The sequence below is a fragment of the Osmerus eperlanus genome, chromosome 1 (assembly GCF_963692335.1).
Source record: "Osmerus eperlanus chromosome 1, fOsmEpe2.1, whole genome shotgun sequence".
NCBI lineage: Eukaryota > Metazoa > Chordata > Actinopteri > Osmeriformes > Osmeridae > Osmerus > Osmerus eperlanus.
Window position 1 is genome coordinate 26,365,170 of NC_085018.1, and position 22,991 is coordinate 26,388,160.

Here is a 22,991-nt window from a genome sequence, read left to right on the forward strand (position 1 = left end):
AGTGGGGGGAGCTGGACTGGCGTTGTGCTGCGCGGAGAGGGACTGAGCACGCAGGGTTCTGAGAGGAGGTGTCTCTGGTCTGGACCTGGAGCTCTGCTCGGAGGTTCTCTATTTGGATGGGATCCTGCCTTACTGTGCTCCTGGGAGGAACCAGCCTGTGGAACTTAAAACCTGAGATCTTTGCGCTGGCAGTTCTGTTGTCTGGTGGAGCTTTGTGGCTGGAAGGTTTAGAATATTCTGCATTCTCAGATGACCCCCTTTTTGCACTTACTTAATCACCTACTATCTACCTATTACCTATCTACTACCTAGCTAACTGTTTGGGGAGGAGGTTCTTGCGTACCAGTTTGGTGGCAGATGCCAGATGGCCCCCGTCTAATAAATATCAATGACTTAATCAAGAATCCGTTTTCAAACAGGCTCCCTCTCCTCCCTAGCTCCCCTGTCACAGCGTCCAGACCCGTCCAGTCACGTCTAGAGACCCGTCCAGTCACGTCTAGAGACCCGTCCAGTCACGTCTAGAGACCTGTCCAGTCACGTCTAGAGACCCGTCCTCCCTCCCCCGTCCTCCCTCCCCCCGTCCTCCCTCCCCCGTCCTCCCATCCTCACCCAGAAGGCTGGGCAGAGCCTCCAGTGGAGGTCTCTCCTCCCCGGTGTCAGACTAGCCCCGGCCCCCGCCCCCCTCGTGGGCCCCGGGCCCCCCGGTCTGGACCCTGTCTCCCTGCCTGCTGCCCTGGTGCCTGCGCTGCCCCAGGATGATGTGGCAATGCCACCTGTCGTCCTCTGAGTGCCGCTGCTACCGGCCTGAACGGTTTCTCCCTGCTCAAGCGCTTCCCTGTGTCAGCAGAGGGGGGCGGCCGAGAGGCTCTGCTGGACCAGACGGTGGGAGAGTGGCTGGAGCGTGTGGGGCTCCCGCAGTACGAGAGCAAGCTGCTGATCAACGGGTTTGACGACCTGCGCTTCATGGTGAGTTACGAGCCAGGCTCACAGCCCTGCTGATGATGATGATTGTGTGTTGACTGTGACTCTCTCTCTCTCTCCCACCTCTCTCTCTCTCGCTTTACCTCTCTCTCTCTCTCCACCTCTCTCTCTCTCTCTCCACCTCTCTCTCTCTCGCTTTACCTCTCTCTCTCTCCACCTCTCTCTCTCTCTCTCCACCTCTCTCTCTCTCGCTTTACCTCTCTCTCTCTCTCTCCACCTCTCTCTCTCTCTCTCCACCTCTCTCTCTCTCGCTTTACCTCTCTCTCTCTCCACCTCTCTCTCTCTCTCTCCACCTCTCTCTCTCTCGCTTTACCTCTCCTCACTTGACCTTCTGTCTCTTTCTCCCGATATCGATTTCAATTATAAATGCTTATTGGATGTTTCAATTAATCACAGTTGCCAAAGCAGTCCACAGACTCTCTCTCTCCCTACCCCTACCTCTCTCTCTTTCCCCCCCCCACTCTCTCTCTCTCTCTTTCTCTCTCTCTACTCCTACCTGTCTCTCTCTACCCCTACCTCTCTCTCCCTCTCTCTCCTGCCCTTTGGTTTGTGTTTCTCGCTCTCATCTCTTTATGGCTCTTTCTTGCACTTGACTTTGTCTCCCCTCCCCACTCCTCTCCTCCCCACTCCTCTCCTCCCACTCCTCCCCTCCCCACTCCTCTCCTCCCCACTCCTCCCCTCCCCACTCCTCTCCTCCCCACTCCTCCCCTCCCCCCACTCCTCCCCTCCCCACTCCTCCCCTCCCCACTCCTCTCCTCCCCACTCCTCCCTCCCCACTCCTCTCCTCCCCACTCCTCCCCTCCCCATCCCCCCCTCCCCACTCCTCCCCTCCCTTCCCCACTCCTCCCCTCCCCACTCCTCTCCTCCCTTCCCCTCCCCTTCCCTCCCCACTCCTCTCCTCCCTTCCCCACTCCTCCCCTCCCCACTCCTCTCCTCCCTTCCCCACTCCTCCCCTCCCCTTCCCTCCCCACTCCTCTCCTCCCCACTCCTCCCCCTCCCCACTCCTCCCCTCCCCACTCCTCCCCTCCCCACTCCTCTCCTCCTCACTCCTCCCCTCCCCACTCCTCCCCTCCCCACTCCTCTCCTCCCTTTCCCACTCCTCCCCTCCCCTTCCCTCCCCACTCCTCTCCTCCCTTCCCCACTCCTCCCCTCCCCACTCCTCTCCTCCCTTCCCCACTCCTCCCCTCCCCTCTCCTCCCTTCCCCTCTCCTCCCTTCCCCACTCCTCCCCTCTCCTCTCCTACCTTCTTCTGTCCCCTCCATAACTCTTCCTGACCCTTCCCCCCACATGACCACAGGCTGAATTATGTCCACAAAGTGAACTTCGATAAAATATATTAGCTTGTCACCTAGACATATCACAACCAAAACCTATCAACGTATTTTTTATGGATCCCAAATCGTCGTATCTCATTTACAGTCATTCCATCCTGGCTTCCTCCCCCTCATGGGAGAGCTGCAGATTTAAGAGCTCACTGCACCATGCACCATGCACCATGCACCATGCACCATGCACCATGCACCATGCACCATGCACCATGCACCATGCACCATGCACCATGCACCATGCACCATGCACCATGCACCATGCACCATGCACCATGCAGGCTCTCTCTAAACACAACATCACATCAACAGCAACACAGATGTACTCTATTTCCATGATCAAATATTATATTAAAATTTGATAGCATTGTCAAATGGATCATGTATTATATGATTCAACACAGACAAGGGATGCATGATTTTATTGTCTGGGCAGTCTGAAAGGAATTAAACAGCAGAGAAGTTCCATTCTTCTCTGAAAATCATCAACATTCTGTTGGGCTGAGCTTTAGTGAGAGAGGTTGATGAAGGGATTCAGCTGCAGTTTGGCACGTTGGTTTCAGAAGAGAGAGGGGCGTGCCAACTTCACTGGAAGTCATCACAAAGAAACCAGATCCAGCATTTGGCAGTGACTCTGCAAAACAACTATCGTGCTTCCCCCCTGAATTAAATACCCTTTAATAGAGCCGTGGGACATTACTAAGCCGTGTTCCAGAACATTAAGGACCAGGGTTCCAGACATTTGCGACTACGGCTCCAAAGTATTAGTGACCAGTGTTCTGGAACATTTGTCACCAGGGTTCCAGAAGATTTGTGACACATTTCTAAAAGAGGCACATTCCCATCTTCAAGGGTTAGGTGCTGGTGAGGGTCAGGGTTAGTTGATACTAGTGTAAAATATTTAGATAGTTTATTTAGTATATATTAAATGAAAAATAAATAATCTACAGATGAACTATCGATATAAAATGATTCCTGTCTCTTAACTGTGTTGCTGCAACTAGTGGACAAGTGCTCATGATCGGTGTGCGTGTGGGACATTGATTCTTGGAGAGATCAAAAACTTCTCGAGTTCCTCTGTCATTCACTGGACTCCATCCAGAGGAGAAATGTGTCTGCGTTGGAGCTCTGCAGAGCTGGCATCTTCCTTCCTGTCACATGACTGATGTGTCTGGAGGCAGAGCTACGTTAGGTAGATAAGCGTGTCACAGGACAAATTAGTCGTAGGTTTTTACAAGGGCTGGGAGGCTGTGGCTAGGAAAGGTCACAGCAGCCGGCAAGATGAAGCTATGTCTTTTCTACAAGAACTTCAATTTCACAGATCTAATTCCCTCATTATCTCAGTGTTGTGTTGTCCTTGTGTGTGTGTGTGTGCGTGTAGTGCTTGTGTGTGTGTGTGTGTGTGTGTGTGTGCGTGCGTGTAGTGCTTGTGTGCGTGTGTGTGTGTGTGTGTGTGTGTGTGTGCCTGGAGGGGATTGAGCCCAGCTCTCGCCATCAACCATCAGACCAAAATGTCATTTTCATAGTCTGAAAACAACATTAAGGTTCCCCCATCTCAGATAGTGATGCGTCATCAAACCACCTCTACTGCATAATCCTTTAACATGTTTAATGATTGTTAACATCATTAACACACACTCACATACACACTCACACACGCACACACACACAGAGTGAATGTGTAAATGTAGAAATACGTGGTGTGGTACATATTATGGTGGTTACCCCTGGTGTAGGGAGCATGCCCCCCACCACCTCATGTCATGCCCCCCCCTCCCCCCCTCCCCCCACTCCCCCCCCAGTGTGCTAGTGTGACCCCCCTCCCCCCTCTCCCCCCCCTCCCCCCCAGTGTGCTAGTGTGACCCCCCTCCCCCCTCTCCCCCCCCTCCCCCCCAGTGTGCTAGTGTGACCCCCCTCCCCCCTCTCCCCCCCCTCCCCCCCCTCTCCCCCCCCTCCCCCCTCTCCCCCCCCTCCCCCCCAGTGTGCTAGTGTGACCCCCCTCCCCCCTCTCCCCCCCCTCCCCCCCCTCTCCCCCCCCTCCCCCCTCTCCCCCCTCTCCCCCTCCCCCCTCCCCCCTCTCCCCCCCCTCGCCCCCAGTGTGCTAGTGTGACCCCCCCTCCCCCCTCCCCCCTCCCTCCCCCCCCTCCCCCCCAGTGTGCTAGTCTGAGCCCCCCTCCCCCTCCCCCCTCTCCCCCCTCCCCCCTCTTCCCCCCCTCCCCCCCAGTGTGCTAGTGTCTCCCCCCCTCCCCCCAGTGTGCCTGTGTTTGCTGGCTCCTCTGCCCAGCGGTGGAGGAACTATGAATAATGTACTCCCTGTCTGTCCTCATCTCCCTCTACACCACCGCTACCACCCGTCTGTGCTGCCTAGCCCTGGTCTCACGCTGCCCAGCCCTGGTCTCACGCTGCCTAGCCCTGGTCTCACGCTGCCTAGCCCTGGTCTCACGCTGCCTAGCCCTGGTCTCACGCTGCCTAGCCCTGGTCTCATGCTGCCTAGCCCTGGTCTCACACTGCCCAGCCCTGGTCTCATGCTGCCCAGCCCTGGTCTCACCCTGCCTAGCCCTGGTCTCATGCTGCCCAGCCCTGGTCTCACGCTGCCCAGCCCTGGTCTCATGCTGCCTAGCCCTGGTATCACGCTGCCCAGCCCTGGTCTCATGCTGCCTAGCCCTGGTCTCACGCTGCCCAGCCCTGGTCTCACGCTGCCCAGCCCTGGTATCACGCTGCCTAGCCCTGGTCTCACGCTGCCTAGCCCTGGTCCTGCGAGATGGAAACAGGAAACAAAAAGAAGAGGAACAGGAAACAGAAGTAGAAACAGGAAACAGAAGTAGAAACAGGAAATGGTAGAACTACGGGGAGTGTTGAAGCCGTTGGCAGCAGCTGTTTCTGCTTCTGCTGTTTCTGCCTCCCTCTCAAGACATGAACTCTTCCTCCTCGGTCGCCATGTTTGTTGTCGTACGCTTCTGACAGCCTTGTCTTTATGCTACTGAGGACAGCAGCCAAATCCACACACACCCTGAGATGTTTACACCAGTCAGATCTTCCACCTTCTGTCATGTGAGGGAGTTCTCTCTTCTCACTCTGCTCTCAACGTGAGCATGAGCTTCGACTCCTCTCACAGCGCAGCCAGTAAAACATCCAATATCCCCCCCGACACACGGTGTGTGTGTTTATTTCAGTCCCTCGATGACGTCAGTATCTTGTTGATGTTTATCTGGGTGGTGATCAGTGTGTGATCTGGATCAGTACCCCGCTAGCTGCAGCCCTCCTGGAGGCAGAGCACAGGACAGCCCTCCTGGAGGCAGAGCCCAGAACAGCCCTCCTGGAGGCAGAGCCCAGAACAGCCCTCCTGGAGGCAGAGCCCAGGACAGCCCTCCTGGAGGCAGAGCCCAGAACAGCCCTCCTGGAGGCAGAGCCCAGAACAGTCCTCCTGGAGGCAGAGCCCAGGACAGCCCTCCTGGAGGCAGAGCCCAGAACAGCCCTCCTGGAGGCAGAGCCCAGGACAGCCCTCCTGGAGGCAGAGCCCAGAACAGTCCTCCTGGAGGCAGAGCCCAGAACAGCCCTCCTGGAGGCAGAGCCCAGAACAGTCCTCCTGGAGGCAGAGCCCAGGACAGCCCTCCTGGAGGCAGAGCCCAGGACAGCCCTCCTGGAGGCAGAGCCCAGAACAGTCCTCCTGGAGGCAGAGCCCAGAACAGCCCTCCTGGAGGCAGAGCCCAGAACAGCCCTCCTGGAGGCAGAGCCCAGAACAGTCCTCCTGGAGGCAGAGCCCAGGACAGCCCTCCTGGAGGCAGAGCCCAGGACAGCCCTCCTGGAGGCAGAGCCCAGAACAGTCCTCCTGGAGGCAGAGCCCAGAACAGCCCTCCTGGAGGCAGAGCCCAGAACAGCCCTCCTGGAGGCAGAGCCCAGGACAGCCCTCCTGGAGGCAGAGCCCAGGACAGCCCTCCTGGAGGCAGAGCCCAGGACAGCCCTCCTGGAGGCAGAGCCCAGGACAGCTCTTTGTTCCCTGCTTGTCTGGGAGGAGGCCGTCTGCAGTGGCCCACCAGCAGAAATGCTTAGCTGCACATTTTCAAGGCTCTGCTCGTACGTTCCCCTCCACAACCTGAGCAGGATGACAAGGCAGTGTGCACACACACACACACACACACACAGTGTGCACACACACACACACACACAGTGTGCACACACACACACACACACAGTGTGCACACACACACACACACACAGTGTGCGCACACACACCAGGAGATCACAGTGTTGTGTGTCCAGCTTGGTGTAGGTGCAGGGAGGAGGAGATGTTGCGGACTTTGTGTTTGGGTCCAGTTAGCAGGCCCTCTCCTCCCCTCTCCTCCTCTCCCCTCTCCTCCTCTCCTCCCCTCTCCTCCTCTCCTCCTCTCCTTTCTTCTCCTCTCCTCTCTTCTCCTCTCCTCGTTCCTCTCCTCTTTCCTCTCCTCTTCTCTATCCTCCTTGCCTCCTCTCCTCCTCTCCTCTCTCCTCTCTCCTCTCTCCTCCTCTCTCCTCTTTCCTCTCTCCTCTCTCCTCCTTGCCTCCTCTCCTCTTCTCCTCCTCTCCTCTCTCCTCTCCCCTTTCCTCTCTCCTCTCCTCCTCTCCTCCTCTCCTCCTCTCCTCTATCCTCTCTCCTCCTCTCCCCTTTCCTCTCTCCTCTCTCCTCTCCTCTCTTCTCTACCATGTCTCAACACTGCAGGTCAGGATTGATCCTGCTGCCGCTCTGATTGGCTGAGTCTCGCTGCTGTTGCATTAGATGAGATTGATTATGTTTGGCATGCGCAATTTATTTGACTCCTACGTCCTTCCACTGTGCTGTTCCAGGACAAAAAGTGTGCGTGTGTGTAAGAGAGATAGTGTTTGTGTGTGTATGTGAGAGAGATAGATTGTGTGTGTGTGTGTTGTCTGTCTGTAGGGAATGTTGCAATGTAATGACATTCCACTCCATGATGTGTAAGACTATTGTGTGTGTGTGCGTTCATTCGTGTGTGTGTGTGTGTGTGTGTAGGGCAGTAACGTGATGGAGGACATGGACCTCAGAGACATGGGAATCACTGATCCTGGACACAGGAAGAAGATCCTCCACGCAGCCCGAAACCTGCCCAAGGTACCCCTACTCACCCTCCTCCTTCTCCTCCTCATCCTCCTTCTCCTTCTCCTCCTCCTCCTCCTCCTCCTCCTCCTCATCTAACCCCTCCTCCTCCTCCTTCTCAGCCTCATCTCTCCTCCTCCTCCTCCTCCTCTTCCTCCTCCTCTTCCTCCTCTTCCTCCTCATCTAACCCCTCCTCCTTCTCCTCCTCCTCTAACCCCTCCTCCTCCTACTCCTGTAACCCCTCCTCCTTCTCCTCCTCATCTAACACCTCCTCCTTCTCCTCCTCATCTAACCTTTCCTCCTCCTTCTCCTCCTCATCTAACCCCTCCTCCTTCTCAGTCTCATCTAACCCCTCCTCCTCCTCCTCCTCCTCTTCCTCCTCTTCCCCCTCCTCTTCCTCCTTTTCCTCCTCATCTAACCTCTCCTCCTTCTCCTCCTCCTCTAACCCCTCCTCCTCCTCCTCCTCCTGTAACCCCTCCTCCTTCTCCTCATCTAACCTTTCCTCCTCCTTCTCCTCCTCATCTAACCTCTCCTCCTCCTCCTTCTCCTCCTCATCTAACCCCTCCTCCTTCTCCTCCTCATCTAACATTTCCTCCTCCTTCTCCTCCTCATCTAACCCCTCCTCCTTCTCCTCCTCCTCCTCCTGTAACCCCTCCTCCTTCTCCTCCTCATCTAACCCCTCCTCCTTCTCCTCCTCATCTAACCCCTCCTCCTTCTCCTCCTCCTCCTCCTGTAACCCCTCCTCCTTCTCCTCCTCATCTAACCTTTCCTCCTCCTTCTCCTCCTCATCTAACCTCTCCTCCTCCTCCTCCTCCTCCTCCTGTAACCCCTCCTCCTCCTCCTCCTGTAACCCCTCCTCCTTCTCCTCCTCATCTAACCTCTCCTCCTCCTCCTTCTCCTCCTCATTTAACCCCTCCTCCTTCTCCTCCTCCTCTAACCCCTCCTCCTCCTCCAGGTGAAGGCTCTGGGTTGTGATGGCAGCTCATCTCTCTCCTCCTGGCTGGATGTTCTGGGCCTGCAGGAGTATCTGCCCAACTTCCTGTCCAGCGGCTACCGCACCCTGGACTGTGTGAAGAACCTCTGGGAGCTGGAAATCGTCAACGTGAGGGCCTTCACTCTCCCACGAGAACCGAGACTACACACCCCTCTCCTGCTCTACTCTCCTGCTCTACTCTCCTCCTCTACTCTCCTCCTCTACTCTCCTGCTCTACTCTACTCCTCTACTCTCCTGCTCTCCTCTCCTCCTCTCCTCCCCTCCTCTACTCTCCTCCTCTACTCTACTCCTCTACTCTCCTGCTCTCCTCCTCTACTCTACTCCTCTACTCTCCTCCTCTACTCTACTCCTCTACTCTCCTCCTCTACTCTACTCCTCTACTCTCCTGCTCTACTCTACTCCTCTACTCTCCTGCTCTCCTCTCCTCCTCTACTCTATTCCTCACTTCCTGTCTTGACCTCCTCATCTCACCAGTGTTTTGTGACTCAGAGATCCTGGGGGAGGAGCCAGACCTGAGGGGCTTAAAGCTACACAGATTGGAGATTAATTATTGAGGAGGGTTCATTCTGTTTGCCTCCAGGTTGTTAGTCTGTATGATTGTGTGTGTGTGTGTGTTTGCGTGTGTGTTTTGTACCCACGTAACCACCTGTCACCATATATTACATTTAGTCATTTAGCAGACGCTCTTATCCAGAGCGACTTACAGTAAGTACAGGGACACTCCCCCGAGGCAAATAGGGTGAAGTGCCTTGCCCAAGGACACAACGTCATTTTGCACAGCCGGGAATCGAACTGGCAACCTTCTGATTACTAGCCCGATTCCCTAACCGCTCAGCCACCTGACAGACCTGACCTGATATCAGTGTCAGTGCAGTTATACAAACACACACACCGGCGTCCCCAGCAGAGTGTGTCCAGTGTGGCAGGAGTCTCCTGGGATGACGACCAGGACGCTGTGTCCTCCTCCGCAGGTCCTGAAGATCGTCCCTCTGGGACACAGGAAGAGGATCATCGCCTCGCTGGCAGAGCGGCCCTACGAGGAGGCGCCCACCAAGACCCAGCGCCTCTCCCAGATCAGGGTGAGGACTGCCCCCCTCTGACATCACACAGCTCTAGGCCTGCACCAGGACAGCACACAGCTCTCACTAGGACATCACACAGCTCTAGGCCTGCACCAGGACAGCACACAGCTGTCACTGGGACATCACACAGCTCTAGGCCTGCACCAGGACAGCACACAGCTGTCACTGGGACATCACACAGCTCTAGGCCTGCACCAGGACAGCACACAGCTGTTACTGGGACATCACACAGCTCTAGGCCTGCACCAGGACAGCACACAGCTCTCACTAGGACATCACACAGGCCTGCTCTAGGCTTGCACCAGGACAGCACACAGCTGTTACTGGGACATCACACAGCTCTAGGATTGCACCAGGACAGCACACAGCTGTTACTGGGACATCACACAGCTCTAGGCTTGCACCAGGACAGCACACAGCTGTCACTGGGACATCACACAGCTCTAGGCCTGCACCAGGACAGCACACAGCTGTTACTGGGACATCACACAGCTCTAGGCCTGCACCAGGACAGCACACAGCTGTTACTGGGACATCACACAGCTCTAGGCCTGCACCAGGACAGCACACAGCTCTCACTAGGACATCACACAGGCCTGCTCTAGGCCTGCACCAGGACAGCACACAGCTGTTACTGGGACATCACACAGCTCTAGGCCTGCACCAGGACAGCACACAGCTGTTACTGGGACATCACACAGCTCTAGGCCTGCACCAGGACAGCACACAGCTGTCACTGGGACATCATACAGCTCTAGGCCTGCACCAGGACAGCACACAGCTCTCACTAGGACATCACACAGGCCTGCTCTAGGCCTGCACCAGGACAGCACACAGCTGTTACTGGGACATCACACAGCTCTAGGCTTGCACCAGGACAGCACACAGCTGTTACTGGGACATCACACAGCTCTAGGCTTGCACCAGGACAGCACACAGCTGTCACTGGGACATCACACAGCTCTAGGCCTGCACCAGGACAGCACACAGCTGTCACTGGGACATCACACAGCTCTAGGCCTGCACCAGGACAGCACACAGCTGTCACTGGGACATCACACAGCTCTAGGCCTGCACCAGGACAGCACACAGCTGTTACTGGGACATCACACAGCTCTAGGCCTGCACCAGGACAGAACACAGCTGTTACTGGGACATCACACAGCTCTAGGCCTGCACCAGGACAGCACACAGCTGTTACTGGGACATCACACAGGCCTGCTCTAGGCCTGCACCAGGACAGCACACAGCTGTCACTGGGACATCACACAGCTCTAGGCCTGCACCAGGACAGCACACAGCTGTCACTGGGACATCACACAGCTCTAGGCCTGCACCAGGACAGCACACAGCTGTCACTGGGACATCACACAGCTATGTCACTATGACAGTCAGGAAGTGACGTCGTCCCGTGTGAAATAGTGTCTAAGCTGTCCCCCCCTCCCCGTCACCCTGTCAGGACCAGCCATGCTGCTGATGTTCTGTAACACAGGGTGTCGGGTAGTACTGTGTGGTGTAGAGCAGGGGTTCTCAACCCTCCAACCCAAGCCTCCTTGCCCTGCATGTTTTAGATGTTTCCCTGAGGAGCAGGGTTGGGAACCCCTGGTGTAGAGGACTGTCAAGTTAACAAGCACGCATGCCCCTTTCCCCCTCCACGCATCAATGCTCATGTTATTGTGGTCACACAGGAAATGCTAGTGGGAGTGTCACCTAGTGTCACCTAGACGACAGCTCTGCTCTACAGCCTCCTATAGAGTCACACCCCCCCAGAATCACATCACCTAGACAACAGCCCTGCTGTACAGCCTCCTATAGAGTCACACCCCCCGGAATCACATCACCTAGACAACAGCCCTGCTCTACAGCCTCCTATAGAGTCACACCCCCCGGAATCACATCACCTAGACAACAGCCCTGCTGTACAGCCTCCTATAGAGTCACACCCCCCCAGAATCACATCACCTAGACAACAGCCCTGCTGTACAGCCTCCTATAGAGTCACACCCCCCGGAATCACATCACCTAGACAACAGCCCTGCTCTACAGCCTCCTATAGAGTCACACCCCCCGGAATCACATCACCTAGACAACAGCCCTGCTGTACAGCCTCCTATAGAGTCACACCCCCCCAGAATCACATCCGGCCATGACAGCTCTCCAGCATTCATCTGATGAAGTTCAGCAGCAGATCAGTAGGCTGTTATAATAACCAGGATATATCTGGGCCATGTGTGTGTCCCTGTGTGTGTGTGTGTGTGTGTGTGTGCAGTTCCAGGACCTGCTGTCCCAGGGGCCATCCCCCCTGTCCCAGGTGGACCCCTACACCAGCCGCTCCATGGACCTGCTGCTGCCGGGGGAGGGGGGGCGCAGGAGGGAACAGGACTGCAGCGCATCGCTGAGATCATACAGTGAGAGGCCCCGCTCTGTGGTCAGTATGTCTGCCTGGCTCCGTCTATGATCTGTATATCTCTGTGTCTCTCTGTAACTCCCCCCTCTCTCCTCTCCCCTCTCTCCTCCCCCCTCTCTCCTCTCCCCTCTCTCCACCCCCCTTTCTCCTCCCCCCTCTGTCCTCCACCCTCTCTCCTCCGCCCTCTCTCCTTTCTCCTCTCTCCTCTCTCCTCTCCCCTCTCACCTCCCCCCTCTCCCCCGCAGGACCGTCAGAGCGAGCGTCACTGGGAGCCCCGCCCCGCCCTGAGGCCTCCCAGCCAGGCTGCCTCCTACGGCACCGTGTCCGGCTGGCACCACCAGCCTGAGAAGCTCATCCTGGAGTCCTGCGGCTACGAGGCCAGCGTGGGTCACCCTGTCACCCTCACCCTGTCACATCCTCACCCTGTCACACCCTCACCCTGTCACCTTGTCACATCCTCACCCTGTCACCCTCTCATCTGAACCCTCACCCTGTCATCCTCATACCAGTTCTCTCACCAACACACCTGAGTTAAACACCAACAAAGTCTCTTGACTTTGGGAACTTCACAGAGTTCATTTGAACTTGAACTTCCCTGAATTAAACATAAACTGCTGTAATGGCACAAAGTTACACTTAGTTTATGTTTAGTGCATAAATGTAAGAAATACTTTCGAGATCTGCAAGAGTCGGTGTTGTTGTGGGAAGGCCTCGCATCTAAATGTGTTTCATGCATGACCACAGCTTGTCTCAAAGCAGGCATCTAATACAGACCTGTTCCTCCTCTTGCAGTATCTGGGATCCATGATCATCAGGGATCTACGAGGGATCGAGTCCACTCAAGAAGCCTGTGCCAAGATCAGGGTAGATCCACAGTCCATGCATGAGTGACTGAATGAGTGTGAGTAAGTGAGTGAGTAAGTGAAGCTAATGGATGAAGATGCATCGATGGATGATGTGCAGTCAGAGTCTGGGAGTGGCAGATGAGTCCTCAGGATGGCAGCTGTGACTATCTGACTTCATCCCAACATGCCTCTCATCCCCTTCCCTCTCCTCTCATCCTCTCCTCTCATCCCCTCCCGTCTCCTATCCTCTGATCCCCTCCCCTCTCCTATCCTCTCCTCTCATCCCCTCCTGTCTCCTCTCCTCTCATCCCCTCCCCTGTCCTCTCCTCTCATCCCCTCTCCTCTCCTCTCATCCCCTCCCGTCTCCTCTCCTCTCATCCCCTCTCCTCTCATCCTCTCCTCTCCTCTCATCCCCTCCCCTCTCCTATCCTCTCCTCTCATCCCCTCCTGTCTCCTCTCCTCTCATCTCCTTCCCTCCCCTCCCCTCCCCTCACCTCTCCTCTCATCCCCTCCCCTCCCCTCTCCTATCCTCTCATCCCCTTCCCTCCCCTCTCCTCTCATCCCCTCCCCTCCCATCTCCTCTCATCCCCTCCCCTCTCATCCCCTTCCCTCCCCTCTCCTATCCTCTCCTCTCCTCTCATCCCCTCCCATCTCCTTTCCTCTCATCCCCTCCCCTCCCCTCTCCTCTCCTCTCATCCCCTTCCCTCCCCTCTCCTATCCTCTCCTCTCATCTCATCTCATCCCCTCCCCTCCCCTCTCCTCTCCTCTCCTCTCCTCTCATCCCCTTCCCTCCCCTCTCCTATCCTCTCCTCTCATCCCCTCCCCTCCCGTCTCCTCTCATCCCCTCCCCTCCCCTCCCGTCTCCTCTCCTCTCATCCCCTCCCGTCTCCTCTCCTCTCATCCCCTTCCCTCCCCTCTCCTATCTTCTCCTCTCATCCCCTCCCCTCCCGTCTCCTCTCCTCTCCTTCCCTCCCCTCCCGTTTCCTCTCCTCTCATCCCCTCCCGTCTCCTCTCCTCTCATCCCCTTCCCTCCCCTCTCCTCTCCTCTCATCCCCTCCCGTATCCTCTCCTCTCATCCCCTTCCCTCCCCTCTCCTATCCTCTCCTCTCATCCCCTCCCCTCTCCTATCCTCTCATCCCCTCCCGTCTCCTCTCATCCCCTCCCCTCTCCTCTCCTCTCATCCCCTCCCCTCTCCTCTCCTCTCATCCCCTTCCTTCCCCTTCCCTCTCCTATCCTCTCATCCCCTCCCCTCTCCTCTCCTCTCATCCCCTCCCCTCTCCTCTCCTCTCATCCCCTTCCCTCCCCTTCCCTCTCCTATCCTCTCCTCTCATCCCCTCCCCTCTACTCTCCTCACTTCTCTTTTCTCAGAAATCAAAGGACTCTAAGAAAGGCCCTGTGGTCATCCTGTCCATCACCTATAAAGGGGTTCGCTTCATCGATGCAGCCACCAAGGTAAGAGACTCTATTCAGATGCCATTCAGCCTCCCTCCACCCTCTACCCGGCCTCCCTCCATCCTTTACCCGGCCTCGCTGTTTCCTCCGCTAGATGGAGGTGTGCGTCATCATACATGCCAGTTCTGACCTGCTGTTCCTCTTGACCACAGTACCTGACCTGCTGTTTCTCCAGACCATAGTACCTGACTTGCTGTTTCTCCAGACCACAGTACCTGACTTGCTGTTCGTCCAGACCACAGTACCTGACTTCCTGTTCCTCCAGACCACAGTACCTGACCTGCTGTTCCTCCAGACCACAGTACCTGACTTGATGTTCCTCCAGACCAGAGTACCTGACCTGCTGTTCCTCCAGACCACAGTACCTGACCTGCTGTTCGTCCAGACCACAGTACCTGACTTGCTGTTCCTCCAGACCACAGTACCTGACTTGCTGTTCCTCCAGACCACAGTACCTGACTTGCTGTTCCTCCAGACCACAGTACCTGACTTGCTGTTCCTCCAGACCACAGTACCTGACCTGCTGTTCGTCCAGAACACAGTACCTGACTTGCTGTTCCTCCAGACCACAGTACCTGACTTGTTGTTCCTCCAGACCACAGTACCTGATTTGCTGTTCCTCCACACCACAGTACCTGACCTGCTGTTCGTCCAGACCACAGTACCTGACTTGCTGTTCCTCCTGACCACAGTACCTGACTTGCTGTTCCTCCAGACCAGAGTACCTGACCTGCTGTTCGTCCAGACCACAGTACCTGACTTGCTGTTCCTCCAGACCACAGTACCTGACTTGCTGTTCCTCCAGACCACAGTACCTGACCTGCTGTTCGTCCAGACCACAGTACCTGACTTGCTGTTCCTCCAGACCACAGTACCTGACTTGCTGTTCCTCCAGACCACAGTACCTGACCTGTTGTTCCTCCAGACCACAGTACCTGACTTGCTGTTCCTCCAGACCACAGTACCTGACTTGCTGTTCCTCCAGACCAGAGTACCTGACCTGCTGTTCGTCCAGACCACAGTACCTGACTTGCTGTTCCTCCAGACCACAGTACCTGACTTGCTGTTCCTCCAGACCACAGTACCTGACCTGCTGTTCGTCCAGACCACAGTACCTGACTTGCTGTTCCTCCAGACCACAGTACCTGACTTGCTGTTCCTCCAGACCACAGTACCTGACCTGTTGTTCCTCCAGACCACAGTACCTGACTTGCTGTTCCTCCAGACCACAGTACCTGACCTGCTGTTCCTCCAGACCACAGTACCTGACTTGCTGTTCCTCCAGACCACAGTACCTGACTTGCTGTTCCTCCAGACCACAGTACCTGACTTGCTGTTCCTCCAGACCACAGTACCTGACTTGCTGTTCCTCCAGACCACAGTACCTGACTTGCTGTTCCTCCAGACCACAGTACCTGACTTGCTGTTCCTCCAGACCACAGTACCTGACTTGCTGTTCCTCCAGACCACAGTACCTGACTTGCTGTTCCTCCAGACCATAGTAGCCGAGCACGAGATCAGGAACATCTCGTGTGCAGCCCAGGACCCGGACGACCTCCACACGTTCGCCTACATCACCAAGGACCTGAAGAGCGGTCACCACTTCTGTCACGTGTTCAGCACCGTGGAGGTGGTGAGTCTGGACGCATCTTCTGAACAAAGGGGAGGGGCGGAAGACAAAACCATAGCAACATCTAACGGGTGTTCATCTCCCGATTGCCTCGTTACAGAACTTGATTAACTAGGAGGCTTTCCAGAGCCAGGCAGGACATCAGTGCTGATTAGGAACTAATCTTCATCTGATTGGGACTTCCTGTTGACGCTGTGTCTTCCTTTCCAGACACAGACCTATGAGATCATCCTGACGCTGGGACAGGCGTTTGAGGTGGCCTATCAGATCGCTCTGCAGGCCCGGGCCAGGCAGTATGTGCCCCCGGCCTCTCTGGTGTCAGAGGTCATTGAGACCAAAGCCAGCAGACCTGTCTCTCATAACTGGAGCAGCATGAGAAGAACTACAGTGAGTATCACCCAGCCAGCTGTGTATGTGGTAATGTCTGAGTGTGTGTGTGTGTGTGTGTGTGTGTGTGTGTGTGTGTGTGTGTGTGTGTGTGTGCGTGTGTGTGTGCGTGTGTGTGTGTGCGCATGTGTGTGTGTGTGGGTGTGTGTGCGTGTGTGTGTGGGTGTGTGTGCGTGCATAAACAGTGATCATATGAGAACTGGGTGTATTCAAAGTTTCACACACAGCAACAACATTAGCGGCGTTGTGAAAGTGATGAGTCAGTTCTGTGCCAGCAGTACAGTACAATGTACTGGGGTGGAGGGAGAGAGCAGGGTGGAGGGAGAGAGCAATACTGCTCCTCAGTATTGATCAGCGCTGTGTTAACTGTGTCAATGTTTACGCAGGCCCAGAGCCCTTGCTCTGATCCGCCCCTCTGACTCAATATGACGAGGCCTGGGTGAACCTGTCAGGCCTCTGACTCAATATGACGAGGCCTGGGTGAACCTGTCAGGCCTCTGACTCAATATGACAAGGCCTGGGTGAACCTGACAGTGAACATGTTAGGCCTCTGAGTCAACACAGCTGAGCGTGTTTAAGCATGCGCACCGGTCACCTTGGTTTATCATCTGTCCCATGTGAGGTCTGCAGAGACCAGGGTCACACACGTAAAACTATTTTTATTTCTAATCCTTTTTACTTTTTTCACCCACACAAGTACAGAAGTCTAAAACAGAATCTCTTGTGTTGTATGAATCTGTCATCTTTTCATTATTGGTAAAACGTGTCTTGTTTTATTAATGCCGTATTTCTGGGTCGAATTCAGGAAGTCTATCCTCCTTTGTAGCTAACAGTCCCCTGGAGAACAGCCGCTCACTTCATCTCCACAACAACTACTGAAACCTAAATAAATCACATCCATTCAGATATATAGTTCATTCTTTATTAATAACTTATTCTCATTGGCTTGTTCTCATCATTCCTTTTGCTGTGGTGAGTTTAAATACCAGGAAAATCTCTCAACTCCTCTTTCTTCTTCTACTGTTTTCCTTTTTAACGTTTCAGCAGTTCTTTCTTCTTCTGCTGCTTTCCTTTGTAACATTTCAGCAGTTCCTTCTTCTTCTGCTGTTTTCCTTTGTAACGTTTCAGCAGTTCCTTCTTCTTTTGCTGTTTTCCTTTGTAACGTTTCAGCAGTTCCTTCTTCTTCTGCTGTTCCCCTGTGTAACGTGTCTGTGTTCTTGTCTTCTTGGTCCTCTTGTTTCCCAGGGTGCACCTGTGCTGGACTGTCGCTGCTGTTATTGTCACAGCTGTACCACCCACCGGCCCTCCTTCCTCCCCCTGAGCTCTGTTAGCCCTGCAGTCCAGGTCTCCTCCCTCCTCTACTCCTCCCTCCATCAGCCCTCCATCCTCCCTCCATCACCCCTCCATCCTCCCTCCATCAGCCCTCCATCCTCCCTCCATCACCCCTCCATCACCCCTCCATCCTCCCTCCATCAGCCCTCCATCCTCCCTCCATCACCCCTCCATCAGCCCTCCATCCTCCCTCCATCCTCCCTCCATCCTCCCTCCATAACTCCTCCATCCTCCCTCCATCAGCCCTCCATCACCCTTCCATCATCTTCACATCACCCCTCCATCACCTTCAGATCACCCCTCCATCACCCATCCATCATCTCCACATCCTCCCTCCATCATCTCCTCCCTCTCTCCGCTCTCTCATGATTGGCTGCAGTGCTCTTCATGCAGAGCATGAAGCTCTATTTTCCTTTTTTTCTTCTTTTAACACAGACGTGTGTAAATGAGATGGATGATGTCAGCTCTGCTGTCTCGTGTCACACTCTGCTCTCTCATCATTCCATTCAAGCTTGTTCTTTTTTTTTATTTTAAGAAAAGCTCACTTCTTTTTCTGGCTTGTGAGTGAAGTGCTGTGTAGTCTAAATTCATAGTGGGGAGATGGTCATCAACATTTATGTTTTAAGTGGTTTGTTGAGTTCTTACCAAGAGGTGGCGTTGGTCAGATGTTTTTGACTCCAGAGATGATGGAATTATTTTGTTTCTACGACCAGGAAGGAGGTCTGGTATCATCCAGAGAGCTTCCTGTCGAGCAGGATGTGCTGGGTGATACATGACAGCCCTCATGTAAACCCACCCTGATAATAACTATTTAAATATGGAACCCATGGCTGTGTGTACATCGGTAGTTATCACAGCAGGTTGGCTAACTGACGCACGTGTCTGTGTGTGTGTGGGAGCGTGTGTGAGTGTTTCAGCATGTGTGTGTGTGTATAAGCATGTGTGTGTGATGGTTGTCTTCCTCTGAGTCCCTGCTGAGAAAGAGAGGGGAGAGAGAGAGGGGAGAGGAGAGAGAGGGACGGTATTATCTGGGTTATCTGGGCTTGGAGTGTCTCCATGTGTGTGTCTGTGTGTGTGTGTGTCTGCGTCTCTGTGTGTGTGTGTTTCTGCAGTCAGGTGTGTGAACGCTGGACTCCCTTCTCCAGCCGTCTCACACCCTCTCTCCCTCCACCCTCCTCTCTCCCTCCCCTTCCCTTCCCACTCCTCTCATCTCTCCCCCTTCTCTCTCCCTCCCTCCCCCCCCCCTCTCCCTTTCCCCCTTCACGCTCCTCTCCCTCCCCTCCTCTCTCCATCCCTCCCTCCTCCTCTCCCTCCCCCCTCCCCTCCTCTCTCCCTCTCTCCCTCCCCCCCTCACTCTCTCCCTCCTCTCCCTCCCCTCCTCTCCCTCCCCTCCTCCCCCCCCCCCTCCTCCCCCCTGGCAGATTGGTCCTCTGGAGGAGGATCCAGACAGGCTGTCCCTAGGCAGCACCGCCTGGCTCTTCAACCCCAGAGACCCCAGCAGGCGTCCAGCCAGCACCAAGTACGAGACCACCATATTCTGAGGCCCACCCTCCACGCTGCCCCCTCCCAGCCCAGCCTCCACGGCTGCCCCCTCCCCAGCCCAGCCTCCACGCTGCCCCCTCCCCAGCCCAGCCTCCACGCTGCCCCCTCCCCAGCCCACCCCGGCCTGGCCCAGTACCAGAACGTAGCCCCATCACAACCTCCTAGACCCTAGTCCCTCTCTCCTTCTCTGTCTCTCTCACACAAGCCCTGTGCCTTCTCACTGTGACTGATCCTCAGGGCTGCCCCCCACCCAGCCCCCTCCCTCAGGGCTGCCTCCCCCCCTGGCACCCTCCCTCAGGGCTGCCCCCAGTGCCCTCCACATCTTCTACCCTGCCAGTCCTAAGCCCCTCCTCCTGTTGCAACCTATCATGGAGCCTCTGGATGCATCTGGACTGAACTGCTGACTGACGATAGGTTGACCTGCTCTCTCAACCAAACTTCCTCCTCTTCCTCCTCCTCTTCCTCCTCCTCCTCTTCCCCAAAACTACCTGCATCTGCATCCAACCATCCAATTACATATTTAGTGAAGAAAAATAGCCTTATTCTGTCTCTTAGTAATAGTGAATGACAGTTTCATGTTTATTAATTTTTTTATACAGAAATGTCCTAACTCTTAAGGCCCTCAACCATACAATGCACAAGGGACTAGTTTTCTGGGGAATTTATCACAGATTATTTTGTCGCAATGCAGAATGGAGGATCTAATGTCGGGTTGGGCATGTCTCAGTGGTAGTACTGTGGCAGTAGTTTAGTACTGCTTTGGATACAAAAGCATCTACTAAACAATTACATTATTATTATTATAATAATAATAATATTCAAATGCCCAAGCAGACCCATGTCTACTCTACTGCCCCCTATCTATTATATCTGTTTATTCCTTTGTTTACCTTTGCTTTTATTTGTTTTCATTTAGTTTGTTAAACAAACCCCTCAGGCAAGTTACTGTTTCTTTTCCCATCTGTAGCTTGTCCTGTCTTACCAGGCTCTACCACTGTGAGGCGCTGTGGTGAGAAGCTGCTCCCAGTCTGGCCTTATGTAGCAGGAAGGCAGACGGACTGAGATATGACAAACAAACAACGAAGCTCAGCAAAACAAACTCTTTTTCTAAGCATTTCTGATCCTTCTGTAACGGGCTTCCTGAATATCCCCCTCTCTGGACCAAGAACTAAACCACATCCCTGCACACACTCACACACACACTCGCACACTCACACACACTCGCACACACATGACAGCTTGTCTGTGATCCAGCCTTACTTCAATCAATCCATCCATCTTTGAATCTGTAGGCCTCCTCTCCCATCTCCCTGTCTCCTGAACTGCACGAACCCACTTCCTGCTGGCTGGCCGCCATTTTGAACCTGTGATTTCATGATGCAGACAGACACTACAGCTGGGAGCTGGGAATGAACCAGTACAACTCCTGCTGGCCCTGCCCTGCAACTGGACAGGGTGTGTGTGTGTGCATGTGCGTGCATGTGTGTGCGTGTGTATGTACTGTAGCTACTGAGGGAATGAACAGAGATAGTTCCATAGAACAGCACTGTGTTCCATAGAACAGCACTGTGTTCCATAGAACAGCACTGTGTCAGAACTGTTTCTTCATTTGCCCTTCTTTTGATACCAGAATAGGACATGTTTATGTTTACTAGTATGTGGTGTTCAGTCAGATCGTGAAATACAGAAATATCTTCAGAGAGGAACCCCAAGGATACTGTTTTCAAATTAAATCTGGTAAATAATGTTTTTAAAACAACTGTGATTGATGATTGCATTGATGATAGCATTAAACAGTCCATCAAAGCAAGCATGGAGTGCACTCATCAGGCGTATTGTGTGACACGATTCACAACATCCCGAATGACACGGATCCATTTGATGCTACTGTTTTCATCTGAGCAAATGCTTTAAGTGCCGTGGCTCTCCTTCAGTTAACGTCGGATTATTCACGGGATCTATGTTCACGTCGCGTCCAATTTACCCTGACTTGGGGATCCCGGCTGCTCCCAGCCTGAACACAGTCATTCCGTTTAGAAGCACACAGGTCTGTGAGTTACAGACGTGTTAGAGAAACATTGGAAGGTGTGAACAAGCGATTATTGTGTAGGCTATATCTCACTGAGCCCCACGGTGTCTCACAGCTGTGGTCTCTCCCTGTCAGTCTGCCACACCTGTCTGTCTGCTCTGTAGTTGTGCTGTCTAATGTCTGTCTGCACTGGGTGGAGTTGGTCCCATCTCTCCTCTCCGTTTGTCTGTCTGTGCCGTTAACGGCTGTTCAACTCTTCTCACACCGGCACAACCGCGTATCTACCGGGAAATGTCTGTCGGTGTCAAACGCTGGCGCGTTCCGCTGGTTCTGTCCTGTAGCCTATAGCTGTGTCACTGGCACTATTGTCACCGACTGTTGTCTTCTGTTGTAACGACTGTTCTGACGCATGCTGCGCTCGTGTTGCGCACCCATGATTGCACGCGCACAGCTGAGGCGCCTGTTGTTGTTGTTGTTGTGGAATCTGGACTATTTTGGTTTTCCACGCCATCTCGGTTGTTTTTTTGTTGTTTTGTTTACCGTCCTGTTTAGTTGTCATTTTTTGTCGAGCAAAACACGGCACCTCATCTCACCTACATTCTGTCCACCATGATCATTAGGCCTACCTGTCGCACTGTGTGTTTATGTTCATCCATGTTGAAAGTAACGTAGCGACACATTTAACCCGCTCCAGTAAGCGTGCTGAATGCGGATGGATAAGCCTTACATTTTTAAACAACTGAGGCTATTTCAAGTGAACACAGTTTTGGTGGCATGTCATAGCTGTGCATGTTTCGGTGTTTTAACATCAGTGTCTCTCTTGTGTAGCTCGCTCCAACGTTCAAGTTCCCGGACACCCGTCTGTGAGTGGAATGGGGGAGCGACCGTTGAGAATGTGTGCGTGTGTGTTAAAAGCGAAAGAGTGGAGGATGAAGAGATTCACGCTGTTAGGCTTCACAGCCCAGAGTGGCGAGGAGACGGGTCCAGCAGCGGTGTCTCAACAGGCTAACTTCCCAGGGATCTGTCTGTCTACCTGTCAGTCACCCCACCTCTCCTGTCAGGAGAAAGGTCATCGTAGAAGGTCGGGCTGGTTTCGCCGGCCCCAGCCTCGTCCATGTGCTGTAGGTACTGTAAACCAGGGGCGTAGGATTCATTATAAACACTTTGAAAACGGCAAGTCTCTTCCCCCAACACACACACATCCCACACACCCTCCAAACACATTGGCAGAAATCCCGAGGGAGACGGGGGTACACGACCCCCCCAATCCTAGTCAAAATTCGATGCCCCCCCCCCTATATAAATTACAACGTCGATAATGTGTTACAGCGTTAGTTTTGGTGTGTTGCCTCAAATTACTCTTGAGAAATGTTCATGTAACTGTCCCCCCCAAAGTATATATGACACACATTTGTGTGCACACACACACACATTTATATTAAGACAATTATATCTAACGGCTGCATCCTCAGTTATTTAAAAAAGCTGTCTCACCAACATTTGAAAACAAACCTACGCCCCTGCTGTAACATGTAGATCACGCGACCCGCCTCTGATCATCTCCGGAGATCATCACTGTAGCAGATGACAGGGGGAGGATCCACAGGAGGGTTCATGAGATGTGTTATAACGTGTTTAACTACTGTACCAGCATACAATGCTTTGCCCATGACTGTGGACAGAGCATGGTTACTCAATGATAATGTGATACTGTTTCAAATTACAAAGCAATATATACATGAAATTAAATAATACTATGAAAAATCTCTTTGTTCATCTATTGTTTTATTTGAAAACGAAATGACTTATTTCCTATGTTTACTGCTATATGGGAGATTCTAATGATATAATGTAAATTTGTCATCAGAATGTTTACCCCAACAGAAGACACAGTAG

General features: G+C 53.9%; 1 protein-coding gene across 4 annotated transcripts in view; it reads left to right on the forward strand.

Annotated features, from left to right (window-relative positions):
* The window catches only part of anks1ab (ankyrin repeat and sterile alpha motif domain containing 1Ab), a 31,767-nt gene extending 8,920 nt beyond the window's left edge, over positions 1-22,847 (forward strand). Inside the window, exons 3-14 of one of the 4 annotated variants that reach the window (XM_062473652.1) lie at positions 848-966; positions 7,312-7,410; positions 8,351-8,497; positions 9,361-9,468; positions 11,741-11,899; positions 12,124-12,261; positions 12,671-12,742; positions 14,092-14,175; positions 15,671-15,808; positions 16,016-16,192; positions 17,438-17,536; positions 18,946-19,128. In XM_062473652.1, coding sequence (XP_062329636.1) covers positions 848-966; positions 7,312-7,410; positions 8,351-8,497; positions 9,361-9,468; positions 11,741-11,899; positions 12,124-12,261; positions 12,671-12,742; positions 14,092-14,175; positions 15,671-15,808; positions 16,016-16,192; positions 17,438-17,536; positions 18,946-19,065 — 1,460 coding nt within the window. In that variant the 3' untranslated portion in view covers positions 19,066-19,128. Of the gene's footprint in view, positions 1-847; positions 967-7,311; positions 7,411-8,350; positions 8,498-9,360; positions 9,469-11,740; positions 11,900-12,123; positions 12,262-12,670; positions 12,743-14,091; positions 14,176-15,670; positions 15,809-16,015; positions 16,193-17,437; positions 17,537-18,945; positions 19,129-21,923 lie in introns of those variants that run through there. The other 3 variants (XM_062473661.1, XM_062473669.1, XM_062473678.1) reach the window with 3 other exon arrangements.
* Positions 22,848-22,991: the final 144 nt, after the last annotated feature.